The sequence below is a fragment of the Engraulis encrasicolus genome, chromosome 18 (assembly GCF_034702125.1).
Source record: "Engraulis encrasicolus isolate BLACKSEA-1 chromosome 18, IST_EnEncr_1.0, whole genome shotgun sequence".
Classification (NCBI taxonomy): Eukaryota; Metazoa; Chordata; class Actinopteri; order Clupeiformes; family Engraulidae; genus Engraulis; species Engraulis encrasicolus.
Window position 1 is genome coordinate 32,925,117 of NC_085874.1, and position 16,539 is coordinate 32,941,655.

At 42.9% G+C, this 16,539-nt stretch overlaps 1 protein-coding gene across 1 annotated transcript; it reads right to left on the reverse strand.

The window, feature by feature from the left end:
* Positions 1–6,247: 6,247 nt before the first annotated feature.
* On the reverse strand, positions 6,248–14,532 carry LOC134468585 (transforming growth factor beta-3 proprotein-like). The gene is made up of 7 exons (XM_063222487.1): positions 14,029–14,532; positions 12,685–12,845; positions 12,023–12,152; positions 11,370–11,477; positions 10,782–10,947; positions 8,184–8,337; positions 6,248–7,321 (listed from the first exon to the last, which is right to left on the reverse strand). Exons 1-7 carry the CDS (start codon positions 14,375–14,377, stop codon positions 7,163–7,165), a joined length of 1,227 nt encoding a protein of 408 aa, XP_063078557.1. The 5' UTR covers positions 14,378–14,532; the 3' UTR covers positions 6,248–7,162.
* Between the last annotated feature and the right edge of the window lie 2,007 nt (positions 14,533–16,539).

Genomic DNA, 16,539 nt, shown 5'->3' on the forward strand with positions numbered 1-16,539 from the left:
CCAGGACCTTAACGGTAACATGACAGCTGTGAACATGTGAAAGGCAGATAATGCAGTGGAGTAACGGACATGCTTATCATGGATTTCTTGGCTGTGTGGCAACCAATCAGGTAGAAGCTCAATGAGATATGTGTCTCATCTATGCACTTCCCTGACATATTCCCTGAGTTCTCTTAAGTCAACAAACACAAAACAAGCTTGCAGAAATTAATGAGTTCCCCTGGTTTTAATTGTGAAGCAATGACACAATCACACACCTAGGTGCTCTTTCCATGTAGCAGGATATTTCTATATGTGGGTATTTTTTCTCCTGTTTAGGTGGAAACGCAACATGGGGATAAAAATAAAAATTGTAACGGGTGTATTTTAGCCCCCTAACTGGGATATTTTTAAAGCAGGCTTTTTATATGTGAGATTTAAAAATCTGCTTACGTGGAAACGAAAGGCCAAAACCAATGTAACCAACCAGGAGAAAAAAATATCCACATTTTATAATATCCTGCTACGTGGAAACGGCTCCTTAAAGGCAATATATCTACTGTCAATGCTTAAAGGGGATCAAAATCTTCATTTTAAACAAGTATCCCTCAGTACAAATTCTCATAATTTGGATATTAGATATGGAAAGCTTGGGTACCCTGCCTTACAGAATTAGAAAAGGACACAGGCTTTCATACAACTGGTATAGGAAAGTCATGAGCAAAATCTTTGTTTTATGACAGCCTCATAGTCTGATCATCAGTGGCTGAACTGAAAGCATAACTGAAGAGTTGTCTTCTTTGCTTGAATTTCTCTCATTCTAACTGTTAAGAGACAATATGCTGCACTTCAAATGTACTTAGTCTGGATATCAGCCCATGGGTTATGACAAAGCCAGATGTATTTTTCAGTTAGCTACACCCTGATGTGCCTCTGACTTTGGTTGGGAAAACAATGTTATATTGCTTAAAAGCTGAAATCAACACTGACACTTGATTGTTCGGACTAAGTATAGGTGGTTTGTCAGGCTTTGATTGAAATGTTATTTAGAACAATGGCACCATCTGGTGGTGGGTACAAGAAAATTTCTAAATTCATCTTAATGTAGGCCTAAATCTATTTGCATTTTGGCTTTGTTTACCTTGGGTAGATGCGGCACAGAGACTTCATATTTGCTTATGCAGATAGGCCCATGTCGTCCTCTTCAGCTCTTGCCCTGTTGTAAGTCCAACAGCCGCCTTGTAAAAAGCACATTATTAACTCCACGTTATTTGAATATAACTTCTGTTTGCCGTTGCCATGGCGGTGCACCATATTAGACTGTAGGCCTACCACAAGACCCACATCTTCTCAGAGGTTACAGTAATATAATAATGACCATGAGCAGTCAGATGAATTCAGTAGTCTTTCATTGGGTATTGGACGCATGTGATCCTTTGGAAGACCCATGAGAAATGTACATGACGTTTCTATAATATATTTTTTTATAATATATTTGTATATTGTATATTTGGCATTCAGTCATAGTTATTGCAGAATTGTTCGCAATTTATTCAGGCCAAATAAAATGACGTAGCAGGCCAGAGTGTGACATCCGTGACGTAGGCTACTGTAAAGCCAGGTATTTACACCAGGGCAATATTTTGATGTGTGTTGCAGCACCCTGCTAAGGTTTTGGGGCCCCTAAGCATAACTAGGCTAGCAGGAGGCCCCACTCACAATTAAATAGTAATAATGATCTACTGACAAATAAATATATGTTTTGTAGCGTAATTCAATATTTTTTTGTTATGTTTTTTAGTCAACCTCAATTTAAGAGGCCCCAATTTTGGAGGCGAAGTGGTTGGTTCTCCAATACTGTTTCGTGCCCTAAGCACTCTGTGTACTCTGCTTATGTGTAGCCACAGCCCTGCCTGTAGATGGCAATATTTATCAGCAGGCTTGTCAGTTTGCAGATGAAACTGTTGCCTGGTGATGTAGTATCTCTAGTAGTAGGCCCTACATGTAGGTTCCCCTACTCCAAGGGTATTCAATTAAATGTTAACGAGCGCCAGTTTTTCAAATTCCTCCCAGTTAATGGGCCGAACTATACATTTGTATTATGGTTGCTGTCTGTCAATGAAAAAAATCTGGGAGACTTCATTGAAGTGGAGGGTCTGGTGGTGCTCCCCCAGAAACGTTTGCATTTCTTAGATGTAATTTCCTGCATTTTAACGTCCCCTCTCCCGTTTCAGCACGATAAAGGAACCCATACTTTTACAGTATATCACGAAAGTGAATACACCCCTCACAGTTTTGCAGATTTTTGAGTATATCTTTTCATAGGAAAGCATTACAGAAAGTTCACTTGGACAAAATGATTAGTGACCTTTTAACAACATATTTAATAATAATAATAATAATAATAATAATTGTATTTGTATAGCACTGTGTCATACAAGGCATGTAACTCAAAGTGCTTAACAAATGGGAAAAAACATTGTTAGAGATAGATTTAAAAGGAGAGGTATAGAGGAGAGGCAGAAAAAGCAGGAAGGCAGAGGAAGAAGAGATAGACAGAGAATGTAGAGTCATAAGGTCAACGTAGGTTAGGACCAGGATTCTTAGATGTGTAAGGTCCATAGTGGCTGGGCCTATCATAAGTCATAGATAGTCACACAGAGATTGGGCGCTCAGGTGCGGCCCCTGGTGGCATCAGGGGTGAGGAAAAACTCCCTTTCGCTTGATTCATAGTTTGTGAGGGGGAAAAAAAGCTCAGTGAGGTCTGAGAAAAAAGACCCCCTGTAGTCAGGAAGAAACCTCAGGCAGAGACCAGCGGCCACCTAGGGGAGCCCCCTGCCAGGGCTGGATTGCGAGTAGTAAGGGCGCTGCGGCGGCTGGGACACTATGACGCCTTGGCAGCTTAAATGTTTTGTTCACTCAGAAAAAAACTAAATACAGCCAATAATGTTTGAACATGTACTCACAAAAGTGAGTACACCCCAGATTAAAATCCGGTAGAGAAGGGGCTGTGTTGGCTCGAATAGTCTCGAATTGAAACTAAATGAAGAGGGATGAAAAGGGAGGTCATCAGTGTGCATTTCAACCTTTCTTTGCATTGAACTTTTACATTTTGAGTCTGCATCTGGCTTAAATAGATTGGTGTGAGATTTGAATGCAATCCTATGGAGAATATCAGGATCTGCTTCAGTAGTCACAGTGCATGATGACATGCATGTTTCTTTTAAGTGTATTTCAGATTGCCAATGTTGACAGCATTCATGCATCCCCAAACCATGTCAGTCCCACTACCATGCTTGGCTATGGAGAGGATACAACTTTTTGTAAAACTCACTTGTTTACCACCACACATGCTTGACACCATCTAAAGCCAATTTGTTTATCTTGGTCTCAAGAGAGATGAACAGACCAAGGATATGGGTCACTGGAACCATGTGGTGTGATCTGAAGAGACCAAGACAAACAAATATACTTTAGATGGTGTCAAGCATGTGTGGTGGTAAACAAGTGAGTTTTACAAAAAAGGTGTATCCTCTCCATAGCCAAGCATGGTAGTGGGACTGACATGGTTTGGGGATGCATGAATGCTGTCAACATTGGCAATCTGAAATACACCTAAAAGAAACATGCACTGTGACTACTGAAGCAGATCCTGATATTCTCCATAGGATTGCATTCAAATCTCACACCAATCTATTTAAGCCAGATGCAGACTCAAAATGTAAAAGTTCAATGCAAAGAAAGGTTGAAACGCACACTGATGACCTCCCTTTTCATCCCTTTTCATTTCATTTAATTTCGAGACGATTCGAGCCAACACAGCCCCTTCTCTACCGGATTTTAATCTGGGGTGTACTCACTTTTGTGAGTACATGTTCAAACATTAATGGCTGTATTTAGTTTTTTTCTGACTGAACAAGAAATTTAAGCGGTTAAATATGTTGTTAGAAGGTCCCTAATCATTGTGTCAAAGTGAAATTTCTGTAATGCTTTCCTATGAAAAGATATACTCAAAAATCTGCAAAACTGTGAGGGGTGTATTCACTTTCGTGATATACTGTATCTCTAAATTCCAAAAATACGATTATGTATTTCAAGGGGCTTGTGAGGGGCCAGAACCTTGCTGTCCAAGGGCCGCATCTGGCCCCAGGGCCGCCATTTGAATAGCCCTGCCCTACTCAAACCAGCATATCCCATCCTCCCCTTTTTCTTGTGGCCTTGTGACGCGAGGCAAGACACTGATGATAGAAGGTCTATTCTATATGTATTCTATATCTGTTCTGAAAGTGGCTTTGGTTATAAAGCGTCTGCCAAATGCAATGTAATGTAATATGTTGTAATTTGTTGCGACTGCCTGGTCTGGTAAAAAAAAAAAAAAAAAAAACAGCTCTGGACACGCTGCTAGTCACCTTCGTTAGTACACTTGCGCTCATCCACTGTCCTGCCCTGGCCCTTTTTACATCAGCTGCAGAGCACTGCCCCAGGCCGCTGTTTGGGTCGATGTCTATTACTCTCCATCGGAACAGTGTGTAGGCATCTATATAGTACAGTAGTTGGAAAGGCTCACCGGTTGCTCCAGCACCTATTAAATGGACAGTTCTGCCTTAGGGGAATTTGCCGAAATGGGCTTTCACTGGAAGCATATAGGCCTAGGTCGTTTGGAGGTGCCCTCAGTCTCATACAGACATGTGCTGAATATGCATTGGTCACTGTATAGTAATGTAGTCCGTGTATTCGCTACATGAGTCTAGTCTAGTGTTTGTAAGTTCGAATTGATTTCTCGTCACACTTCCATCTTCATTATAAGCTATATTGTGCTTTAAAGGTGCACTGTGCAGGAAATGCCAATCTATTGCCAAATTTGATCTTTTAATGAAAGTTTGCTCAGTAATAAACTAATATTTTCTTGTATGGCCCAAATACAGTCATTTTTGCAGCTAAAAATGTCTTTTGGAAATTCAAAATGCTGGACCATGGAGAAGATCCTCCTTTTCATGTATGAAAAATGCAATTTTCTCGGTCATAATGAATACTTGGAATTTGATGGTGGTGGCGAGTATTTATGAAAAAGGTAACGTTAGTGAATGGGTAGCATGTATTCTGGAAATAAACTAAAAATCTTACACAGTGTCCCTTTAATAATGGACCATGGTTATGTTCTGGCCGGTGTGCAACTGTTACATCTTGCATAACTGTTTTTTTCCTGATTGTCCACTAAAAATGAATGCCCATTTAGACAAAAAAAATGCAGCAAAGTTTGAAGACAGATTGCCCAAAACTTGTCTGCACTCAGTGAATGAACAGAAAGCTAATCCATCAGAAGGTATTTTTGTTGCGTCTTCAGACTATAAGGGAATGCATCCATCCATGCAGGCATGCACAAAGCCAGCTCTTCTTTTTCCACTACCACTGCAGTTTTGAACTGAAGCCCTGTCGACTTGGCCGGCTCTCTGGCTGGCAGGCTGTGGCTGACCGGCAGGCTATGACTGTCGCCTGATTGCACCCTGAGAAGACGGGGGCGGGCGGGCGGACGGACGGGTCAGTGGGGGCCCCTGTCATTGTTGCTCTAACAAGGCATGGGTATGGCCTGGCCGAGTGTGGGAGAGGGGACTGGACACGGCATTCTCCCAGACCACTTGTCAGCACGTATCAATCAGCACTAAAGCCCTAATGGCTCTCTGCGGACACGTTTGAGCTCACACGGGACATGAAAGACCCGTGGGCTTTGAAACATTGTTCATATCGATTTCAATAAGTATTCACAGCACTGAAAAGTTTGATCAATTGATTACTGTAGATCGCCAAGATTGAGCAAGACTGGTTTTATTCCATATTTACATTGACATCTTACAAAGGTTTTGCATTTACCATACAAAAGAAATACGATGAATACTCTTGAATTGTTTAAAAAAAGTGTTTAAACAAGTTTAAACTGCTAAATACTAAAAAAAAGTATGTGTACATCTCCTATTTTCTATTGATCACTAAGCTAGTTTCATCACACATGCATTGTCAAGTGCAAAAAGTCCTGAAAGTCTACATCTTCTCACATAATGTCCCTCTAGGTTGCTCAGGTGAGGTAGAGCATTGGCCTATATAGCACACCCTTTACCGTGATGTACGTATGCGAATACTTAGTACATTGCAATACGCGAATACTTAGTACATTGCAATACGCGAATACTTAATACATTGCAATACATTTTTCTTTTTGGATAGCCCCAGGAAAAAAAAAAAAAAAAGAGCAATGGAGTGAAATGAACAATGAGGGAAAACTGAGACGAAGAAAGAAAGGAAAATAAACAAGAAAACCTATGGGCTTAGCAGCTGACCTCAAATCAGTTTTTTTTTTTGTCATGGTCCTGCTCCCTTTTGTTAGGCTGTATCCTGGCGCAGGCTCAGAATCCATGCATGCTCGCACGCACTGCTGCACACATAACCCATAACTTTAGCCGGCAGCAGCAGCAGCAGCAGTAGCAGCAGCATGGGTCAAAGCACGCAATGCCCACACAATCCGGGTGTGAAAAGATGGGTTACCCCCTAACAGCTGCTTCCCCAGATGTGACAACCACAGTGATTGGTCACAACTAATTTAAAGTGATGGAGACATTTACTTCTGACCAATCACTGTGGGTTCTAACATGTGGGGCTATTTTTGTGACACCGACACATACAGGGACACAGAGGTGTCAATTCCGGGTCCAGAAAGTTAAAATTATGCCACGGTTTCCTTTCATCACAGGTGACTTCAATGTGTGGCAGGAATGTTTACTTTCTGGGCCTGGGATTGACAGCTCCATACAGAGACACGCTGACGAAGACGTGATGAAGGCCCACGACCAGCCAATGGGGCACCTAAGTCACGCCCTTTACTTCCTGGCCGTGGGGACATAAGTTGCAAAAAAAATTGAAAGGAATTGAACGAGGCGAGTTGTGGTGGATTTGTGGTGCATAGGTGGAGTTCCAAGGTTTGGATTGGCATTGTGAAACCCCTCATTTCAAGCCCAGTCATTCGTTTTTGACTCCCAATGCCCCATGAGGCGACAGGAAGGGGTGGAGTTGTGATGGTGAAAGGGAGTGAAGGGGTACCCCATAGTTACACAGGTGGGAGCAGCACCACTGTGGGGGTGTGGCTGGCTGGCTTGGTCCTCTCTGGGTCAGCTCGCTACAGTACTGTAGCCAGCTAGCTGCAGCGGCAGGACTTGACGATCATGTTGGAGAGGTGCTCCACTTTGGGGTTGCGGCCAGAGTAGTAGAGGATGGTGAGCGGCTCCATCTCCTGGGGCACGCAGCAGGGCGAGATGGAGGCGTCCGGGTTCAGCGTCTGGTACAGACTCAGCAGCTGGTGGGGAGAGAAACAATCGGTTACATGCGCTATTCCGACATTGATGTCTATTGTCGGAATACCGGCACATTTCCCACCAAGATATGCCATGTCTGTGGTTTGTGCTATGTTTGCTCAGCTTTTATCAGTTTAAGGAGAGTGCATGCAGTTACCCTAACCCTAACCCTATGTCGGAATAGCAGTATGTCGGAATAGTGCACTGTCCCCAAACAAACATGGCCTTATTGGATGCAAAAGTTCAAGAATCCATGCACCGCTTGTAGGTGCTAGAAAAAAAGCAGCCCAGTTCAACAATTTGCAAAAGGAAAAGTTTACCGCACACTTGCTTGACTTTACTGATTTATTTTCTCGACTTTGTTCACCAATTATTAGTGCACTCTAGTAATGAATGAAGTCAAGCAAGTTGGCGGCTAACTTTTTCAAATTTCAATTTCCTCCCAGGGCTGTACTATGAAGGCAGCCACCTTTAAAACAGACCCCACGTTCTCTAAGACCCCTGAATATAACTTCATTGTATGTAATTTGAAAGATCCCTTTACAAAATATGTCATATTTCGTGAAGCTGCATAACATTAATACTATATCGGAATACAGTCTATTAGTGAACGGGTAACATGGATTCTGGAAATAAACAAATAAAAATCTCACACAGTGTACCTTTAAAGGAAAAACCCCAAATTTGATCCAACCAGCACGGAATCGGGTACCTCGCCCTGTAGTAACTGTAGACCTGTTACTAAGTGAAGTTACTTCTGTTGGAAGGAAACTATGGAAGGTTTTGTTTTTGCTTCGACTTTTTATTTTGGACACCTCTGCCCATCACTAAGTACAGGGTCATACTGTCATTTTGCATCCTTACCGTGCTGTGAGTGGCATCAGAGCTCTGCATGTACGGACACGGCCCCGAGCAGTAGTTGGCATAGTAGCCCTTCGGCTCGTGTATCCATCTCCAGTCCAGGTCTCGCCGGAAGTCAATGTAGAGCGAACGCACACAGCAGTTCTCCTCATAGTTGCTATGGCAACATCAACAGAGCAGTTGCATCCCATGGAGAAGAAGAAAAAACAATGACGGCATTGTGAATAAGTAAGCATTTAAAACTAGACTGCCTGTGCAGTCGCCTTCGACTGCTTAAGGTATATCCCCGAAACGCGACGCTTCCAGTCCCCAATCATTCCTACCACTCCTGTCCACCTTTTCATGAACGTTTATGATAAATACAAAATATAAAATAAATATATTTAATATCTATACATAGATCAATGACGTGCATAGACTTAAAACCAAATGACTATCGTGAAAATGAAGGAAAAAATGGGGCAAATGGTAACACTGTTTTAATGGTTCACTATTACAGTGGATATACCACATTAGGTACAGTGTAATAACCAGTGTAACAATATTTAATACCACGTCATACCAGTGTGACACCATGTACCAATTTTGTACTTATATCATGTAGGCTATTTGTGTGTAAGTGGTATTACATGGTATTGCATATTTGTACACTGGTATTACACTAGTATTACATGGTATTACATATTGTTACACTGGTTATTACACTGTACCTGGTATTGCCTATTTTTACACTGGTATTACACTAGTATTACATGGTATTAAATATTGTTACACTGGTTATTACACTGTAGGCCTACCTGATATGGTAGATTCACTGAAATGGTGAACCATTAAATTAAGGAGTTACCGGGCAAATCAATCCACCCAGTCAGAAGTTATGGGCCAAATAAAAATTCCACCATTTTGAAAGTGTAGACCTCCAAACTCGAATCAGTTCATGAACCTACCCTGCAGCATTCACACACCAAATCTGGGACAAATCCATCCACCCGGTCAGAAGTAATGGGCCAAACAAAAATTCGGCCAACTTGAATTCGGCCATCTTGAAATTGTTGACCTCCAAACTCGAATCAGTTCATGAACCTACCCTAGAACATTCACACACCAAATCTGGGAAAAATCCATCCACCCGGTCAGAAGTTATGGACCAAACAAAAATTCGGCCATCTTGAATTCGGCCATCTTGAAAGTGTTAACCTCCAAACTGTAATCAGTTCATGAACCCACCCTAGAGCATTCACACACCAAATCTGGGACAAATCCATCCACCCGGTCAGAAGTGATGGGCCAAACAAAAATTCGGCCATCTTGAATTCGGCCATCTTGAAATTGTTGACCTCCAAACTCGAATCAGTTCATGAACCTACCCTAGAACATTCACACACCAAATCTGGGACAAATCCATCCACCCGGTCAGAAGTTATGGACCAAACAAAAATTCGGCCATCTTGAATTCAGCCATCTTGAAAGTGTTAACCTCCAAACTGTAATCAGTTCATGAACCCACCCTAGAGAATTCACACACCAAATCTGGGACAAATCCATCCACCCGGTCAGAAGTAATGGACCAAACAAAAATTCGGCCATCTTGAATTCGGCCATCTTGAAATTGTTGACCTCCAAACTCGAATCAGTTCATGAACCTACCCTAGAACATTCACACACCAAATCTGGGACAAATCCATCTACCCGGTCAGAAGTTATGGACCAAACAAAAAATCGGCCATCTTGAATTCGGCCATCTTGAAAGTGTTAACCTCCAAACTCGAATCAGTTCATGAACCCACCCTAGAGCATTCACACACCAAATCTGGGACAAATCCATCCACCCGGTCAGAAGTAATGGGCCAAACAAAAATTCGGCCATCTTGAATTCGGCCATCTTGAAATTGTTGACCTCCAAACTCGAATCAGTTCATGAACCTGCCCTAGAGCATTCACACACCAAATCTGGGACAAATCCAAACATCCGTTCAAAAGTTATCGCGTTAACACGAAAGACCTTACGCGGCGGCGGCGGCGGCGGCGGACGCGGCGGCGGCGGCGGCGGCGGCGGTGCACGCAAAACCATTACATCCCCGACGCTCCGCGTTTCGGGGATATAATGACACTCCAATGGATTGAGTTACTGACCAACAGTAAATTGAATTTACCCTACTCCTACTGCATATTTAGATATAAGGCTTGAAAGTTTTTTAGGTTGGAGTGACATCTAGTCGTCAGTGGAACCATAGTAGGCTACTACTACACAGAGACTTTCAGAAAAACATAATGACTTGATCATGGCCATTCTTTCAGGGGTTACTGCCCCCCCTTGGGCATTAGTGTGATGGAGTGACCATCACTAGCGTTGTTGGTGTGTTCTGACTGTCACACCAACGAGCCTGGCTCTTTGGTGTAGCGGTCAGAGCCCCAGTTTACTACCCCAGAAGGTCTGGGTTCAAGTCCCAGCTGGGCAACTCTACTCCCCTTCGCTACAGTCCCCTTGGCGACCACCTCGTACTGTATACCCATGTCTAGTGCTGGCTCCGCTCCACTCTCCTGTCCAAATAAAGACCGAAAGATAAAGCTTTTATATTGAAAATGACCAGATGGACCTACGAGAAGCAGTAGTTGGTGTCCAGGGTGCGCTTGCGTCGGTGGCCAGCCCGGGTGGGGGAGTGGTGGTGGGGAAGCATCATGAGGATGAGGTGGGGGAGACTCTCGTCCCGCTGCCGCTTCAGCCGACCCAGGTCACCACGCCTCCTCTCCTGCCTGCTCTCCACCCCTTCAGGAGGTGCACACACACAAGCAGACGCAGACGCGCATGATACACACACACACACACACACACATGCACACACACGCAGGCACAGATGCACATGACACACACAAACGCACATACAGGCACAGAGGCACATGATGCGCGCACACACACACACATGCAATCACAGACGCATAGCATGCACGCATACACGCACATAAATACAGATGCATAAACACACAGGCACATATGCACAAAATTAAAACTAAAGAAGTGCAACACACATAAACGCATCCTACTGTATGTGCACTGCGCCGATATATTTAGAAATGATGTACTGTTGATGAAGAGGTTAAAAAGCAATGGTGAGCAAAGTGATAAGAGTTCTAATGCAAGATGCGTAAATGCTCACTGGATAGTAGTTATAAAGTGCTGATAGTCGTTACCTTTGAAGTTCACCTCCAGTATTTCATCCTCACTGTTAAAGTTGTCAGCATCAGGACCATAGGAACGGCAAGGACAATGGAGACCAATCTCCAGACCAAGATTGTGCTCTGTGGATGAAAACAAGTGGAAGACTCAGCAGCACTGCTTCCCATGCATAGCGCAGCGCCACATATTGAAAACAACATGCGACACAAGTTGATTCCCACTTTTACCACGACATTTTTTTTTCATTTCATCCCTGTGAGAGAGAGAGAGAGAGAGAGAGAGAGAGAGAGAGAGCAACAGAGATATACAGTACACAACTAAACACCACTCACACTGGTCCCAACGTTCTCACACGTGCACCACACAAACTTGGTCTGTGCACTGCTCGCTGCTGAGGTGGGTGCATACTATGTATACTTATTTGCATAGAAGAATACAGAGACATTGCTATAGAGAGGTCTATTTAACAGTGTCTACCATTCTGTTTCATCTGTTTCAGATTATGGCCCTGTAGTAGGCAGTAGGCCTATTCACAAATGAAGACAATGGACTGTGTTAAGTCTTGTGGCTTGTGTGTGTGTGGCAGTTATTTTCTTATGGGCTTTACTGTCAGTCTCACAGACTGCCCTTGTTTGATTGCTACACTCATTCACTCTCTGACGCTTACCGGGGTGGTGAAGCCAATCTTTCACCGTCTCCGTCACGTCAAACGTGAGCCACTCCGCCGCTCCTTTGGTCTGAACGTTTTTGCCCTCGATGTAGCGCCGACTGGACAAACCTTTTTCACCTTTCCGCCTCTGAGGATGAAAATCAGTCAATAACCAATTAGGCGAGCCGATTATTTACATCACAGTGCGCAGGCCCAGTGCACAATGACAGTCCTGGCAGCTGCCACAGTCTATTTGGGTGTCAGCCACAGCTGCTCTTCATATCATTCCCAGACATGTCATTCAGACATTTAATTCCGAATGAATAATTCTGAATGAAATAGTTCCATCGAGTTTGCTTTGGTCTTTCATTTAATTCCGAATGGTGAAGTGTTTACATGACGTTTTCAAGGCGGAATTAAGCTTTATTCCGGATCAAAGTGAGTTCATTATTCCGAATTAAATGTCTCATGTAAACATAGCAATTGTTAAATAATAGTAAATTCTGTGTTTTTGGGTGCCTTGTGTGTGTGTGGGGTGGGTGGGGGGAGGTGCTTGCATGCGTCTGCGTACATGTTTGTATGAAGCATCTTCGGTATTAAGTACTCTACAGGTTGTTGATGAGTCTCCCACAGCCTACAGTACATAGCCCTGCCTTACACACATCACTGGATGAACTGACCTGGTACAGTTCAATGTGCTGTTCAGTCTGCCTGGCCCTGGAGTTGGGTTCGCGCTGGACCCGAAACTTGGCACGGAACAGGCTGCTGGCGTTTCTCTCGAGGCTTGAGACATTGAAGAGGAACAATCTGATGTTCTCATTTGGACAGCCATGAGAGCCACCTGCAACAGGCAAAAACAATGACACAGGCAGGCCACCGTGCAAGTTAACATCAAGCCAAAGTCCAATTAATGAGTCTGTTGATGGTGCCCTTTTAACATCAATTGAATTTGAAACAAAAGTCTCGATTAATTACCTTTTCCACATAAATCACCAAATAATCCCAATTAACGGATCATCGTGTAGTCTACTGTTTGTATCATTTTATCGTTAATGTTGCAGGAATGTTGATATCACAATAACATCAAAGTCAATGTCTGGCCTCAAACTATAGGCCTACCCACCTGTAAAACATATTTGGTGAATCGATGCATGGCAAGATATCTAGGCTAGGCAAGGGACGGGCAATTGGAGGCCCAGGGGCCACATGAGCATGGCCCATGGATAACAGATAAACATACTTTTTTTTTTTTAAAGCAGTCTTTCTTTAACTACTAAATCAATCTGTTGAAGTGAATACTATTGGCCAATCGAAAAGACTCCAATTTCTTCCTAACAATTTCGGCTGTTAGTCAGCAACCAATTGCACCCCGAATCTGTAAGTTGGAATCAGATGCATGGCCATGATGTGGCCCTCCGGCCCTCCGATGGAGGCGATGAAAAAATGTGGCCCACCTTATCATCAAAGTTGACCATCCCTGCCCTGGGCATTTTGAGTGACCCTATGCAACACCAACATAAGCACAAGACAAAAGCCTATACCAACACAACCTCTCATTCTTCCTCTGCATTAGGCACTAGGAATTCTTTTGGGTTTTTTTTCCCCCTCTTTGCATTCATGAAGCCTGGAGCTATTCTTCTTTCATTGGCAGCTATGTCTGCTCAGAAAAGCCTACTTATACACATCTCATCATATAACATATTTTTTAAAAAATCACATTATTGTGTTATGTTGAAATAATCATCTGCACACAACCAGATACGTGGTGTCCAGGTGACCCTAGAAATAAATTATTAGCAATAAGTCTCTGCAGGCAATGCTTTGCTGTGTTAGTTCAGAACAACATCAACAAATCAATCAGTGCCTGATGATGGCTACCCACTTTGTAGCTTTTCTAAACAAATTCTCATATTGCAAAGTAGCCAATGTACATTGCCATACATTTTAAAGTTACTGTCCATTTCTGCAATGTTCGTGCGTAATTACATGACATACAGTTACAATCAAAGTATTTTTTTACGCACTGTGATCTGACGGATCGTCGATCATGTTGATTTTGATGACTTCCTTGGCATAGTACTCATCCTCTGGGTTGGTATTGCCACAGTTCTGTCGTCGCTCTTTGCTCAGTTCCTCCACGAGTTTTCTGGTGCTGTTGAAGAGCGTTTGGAATTGAAGCGGCACCTCGTTGGGCACAAGTCCGTCTGGCGGGCTGCTGAGGCGCAACTTGGAGAGGATCTGGCCGCGCACGGCTTCCACTCTTTTCTTCCGCAGGTGATCCATCTCCAGTTTTGTGCAAGCAGACGGCGAGAGATCCGCCACAGCATGCCTCAAAAGTGCGAAAATCCAAAGCGCTCGCACCAAAGAAGACATCGTGGCTTTTTGGCTATGTATGATCCCCGAAGCGGACAGATCTTTGCGATCTCCTGCGCGAGACGTGAAAGGGGCCTGCCGGTGATAGGTCACACATAGTTTTTGTTCAGTCCAGTGGACTCAAAATACCCTGCATTTCCTCAGATGTTTCGTTATGGCCCTGTCAACATCTAATGTAGGCTACATTAGCCTATACCCCCATCCGTCTAGAAATTGGATTCTACTTATGGCAGTCACATAACTGTCAGCTATTTGGCCATATTCAGTGGTAACTGGACTCGGGGCGGGATGGGCTGCTCCAATTAACGTCAGAACACCACAGGACGCTCACATTGACTGTCTGGTAATAACTGGCAGATGACAGGTCAGCAGTCTTTCCTCACTCCACAATAGGCCTATGTCTGATTTTCACCACCCCATACAGTAGCCTACAGTATACAACTAGAAATAAGGCTTGAAGGCCATAAAGACACGTGAGCAATACCGCAATGCTGTCATTCACGAGGTTTGCATTGTTAGTCCTGGGAACATCAATTTAGCCCAGAGTCCAGGGTTTCCAACGCAGACTGTTTCGAAGAAATGTATTTTTAAGCAAGATAGTCATACTGTATTACTAAATTACTATTTCGTTCTCAATATCAAGTCTTGTCAAGTGAGGCTTGCTTTGCAGCCCTAAAATCAGACATTGGAATTTCTACACATGTGCGTCCTCGCGCTCATGGGCTAGCTGAATTGCACCATCTAGTGTAAAATTGAAGACAAATGGAAGCTAATGGGGACTCTTGATACTGGGCTGGGTGCATTTCTCGAAAGCGTAGTTGTTAGCAGTTAGCAACGTGAGTAGTTGCCAATGGGAAATTGCATTGCAAACAACAAAGTAGCTAGCATAGTTAGCAACTATGGTTTCGAGAAATGCACCCCTGTCTTGTTACTCTCACCTTAGTACTGTGATGATACGTTCATAATTAAATATAGCCTACCATATACAACATCCTAGTAGCTTGGCAAACAATAAAACATATAGGCCTACCCCACAAAAATACACCGTGCTCAACTTTCTTGTTTATTTGCATATTTAAACTATGTAGGCTAAATCTAATCCATTTTATTGATTGATTGATTTATTTATTTATCTAGCTTATTTTGTTTTGGGGTTTTTTTTTTCAGGGGGGAAATTCATGTCCCTGTGACTCTGCACCCTTGCAAGGCAAACAAACAAACAAACACAACAGTGGTTAGACTAGATATCACCAACAGTGTTTCAGCCTTCCACGGAGCTCTTTTGCATACCACAATGTGACCACAGTGTGAGCTGATTCAAAGTACACAGTGTTGTTAAAAAAATGCCACAGAAAAAGCCACACACACAAGGCCTAATACATAGTATTAGCCTAGTATGTTGTTTTGTTGATTCAATAAACTTCTGCAATGTCTTAATTTATTTCCGGCCAGTTTTACATTAAGTTTTCACCAAGATCTTGTAGTGATAGAGTCTGAACGCTGTGTAAAGCCTTCAGCATATCCCAAAGATTCTCTCTGAGGTTGAGGCCTGGACTCCAAGCTTTCAGAATTTGAGCCCGATGAGTCTTGGAAAATGTCATCTTGGAATATGCCTGTGCCATCATGAAAAAAAAAACATTGATGGAATGGAATGATGGATTCACTATATTCAGGTAGTCAGCTGTGCTCATTCTTTGAGCACACACTGTATCTAAACCTAAACCTGACACCAAAGGGTTCAGTGATTGCTGATGCTTGCAATTTGACCCTCCTCAAACACTTAAAGGTGCACCATGTCATATTTTTTAGTAGTTTATTTCCAGAATGCATGATGCCCTTTCACAAATGTTACCTTTATCATGAATACTTACCACAACCATCAAATTAAGTATTCATTGTGACTGTGAAAATTGCACTGTTTTAACACAAGAGGGGGTTGCACTCAAACTCTACCATGATCAATGTAAGAAATTGTGAAAACTGAATGCAACGCTAGATTAAAAATAAATCCAGACATTAAAGTTTATTGAAATATCTCAACACAAAATATATTTCGTAATCAAAGCTAAAGACGGTCAAACAACATATAATGACCTTTTTTTGGCTAGAATGTGTGACATCTCAACAACCGCCTCACCCAGGGAAGCTGACAAAGGGGAAGA

Bases quoted from the DNA above. Each gene is read 5' to 3' on its own strand.
- LOC134468585 (XM_063222487.1), bottom strand. From the start codon at position 14,377: ATGTCTTCTTTGGTGCGAGCGCTTTGGATTTTCGCACTTTTGAGGCAT. The intron at 11,478-12,022 runs GTAAGCGTCAGA...TTTCATCCACAG, and splicing joins AGATTGGCTTCACCACCCCG to AGCACAATCTTGGTCTGGAG. The intron at 10,948-11,369 runs GTAACGACTATC...CACCTCCTGAAG, and splicing joins ACTGGAGGTGAACTTCAAAG to GGGTGGAGAGCAGGCAGGAG.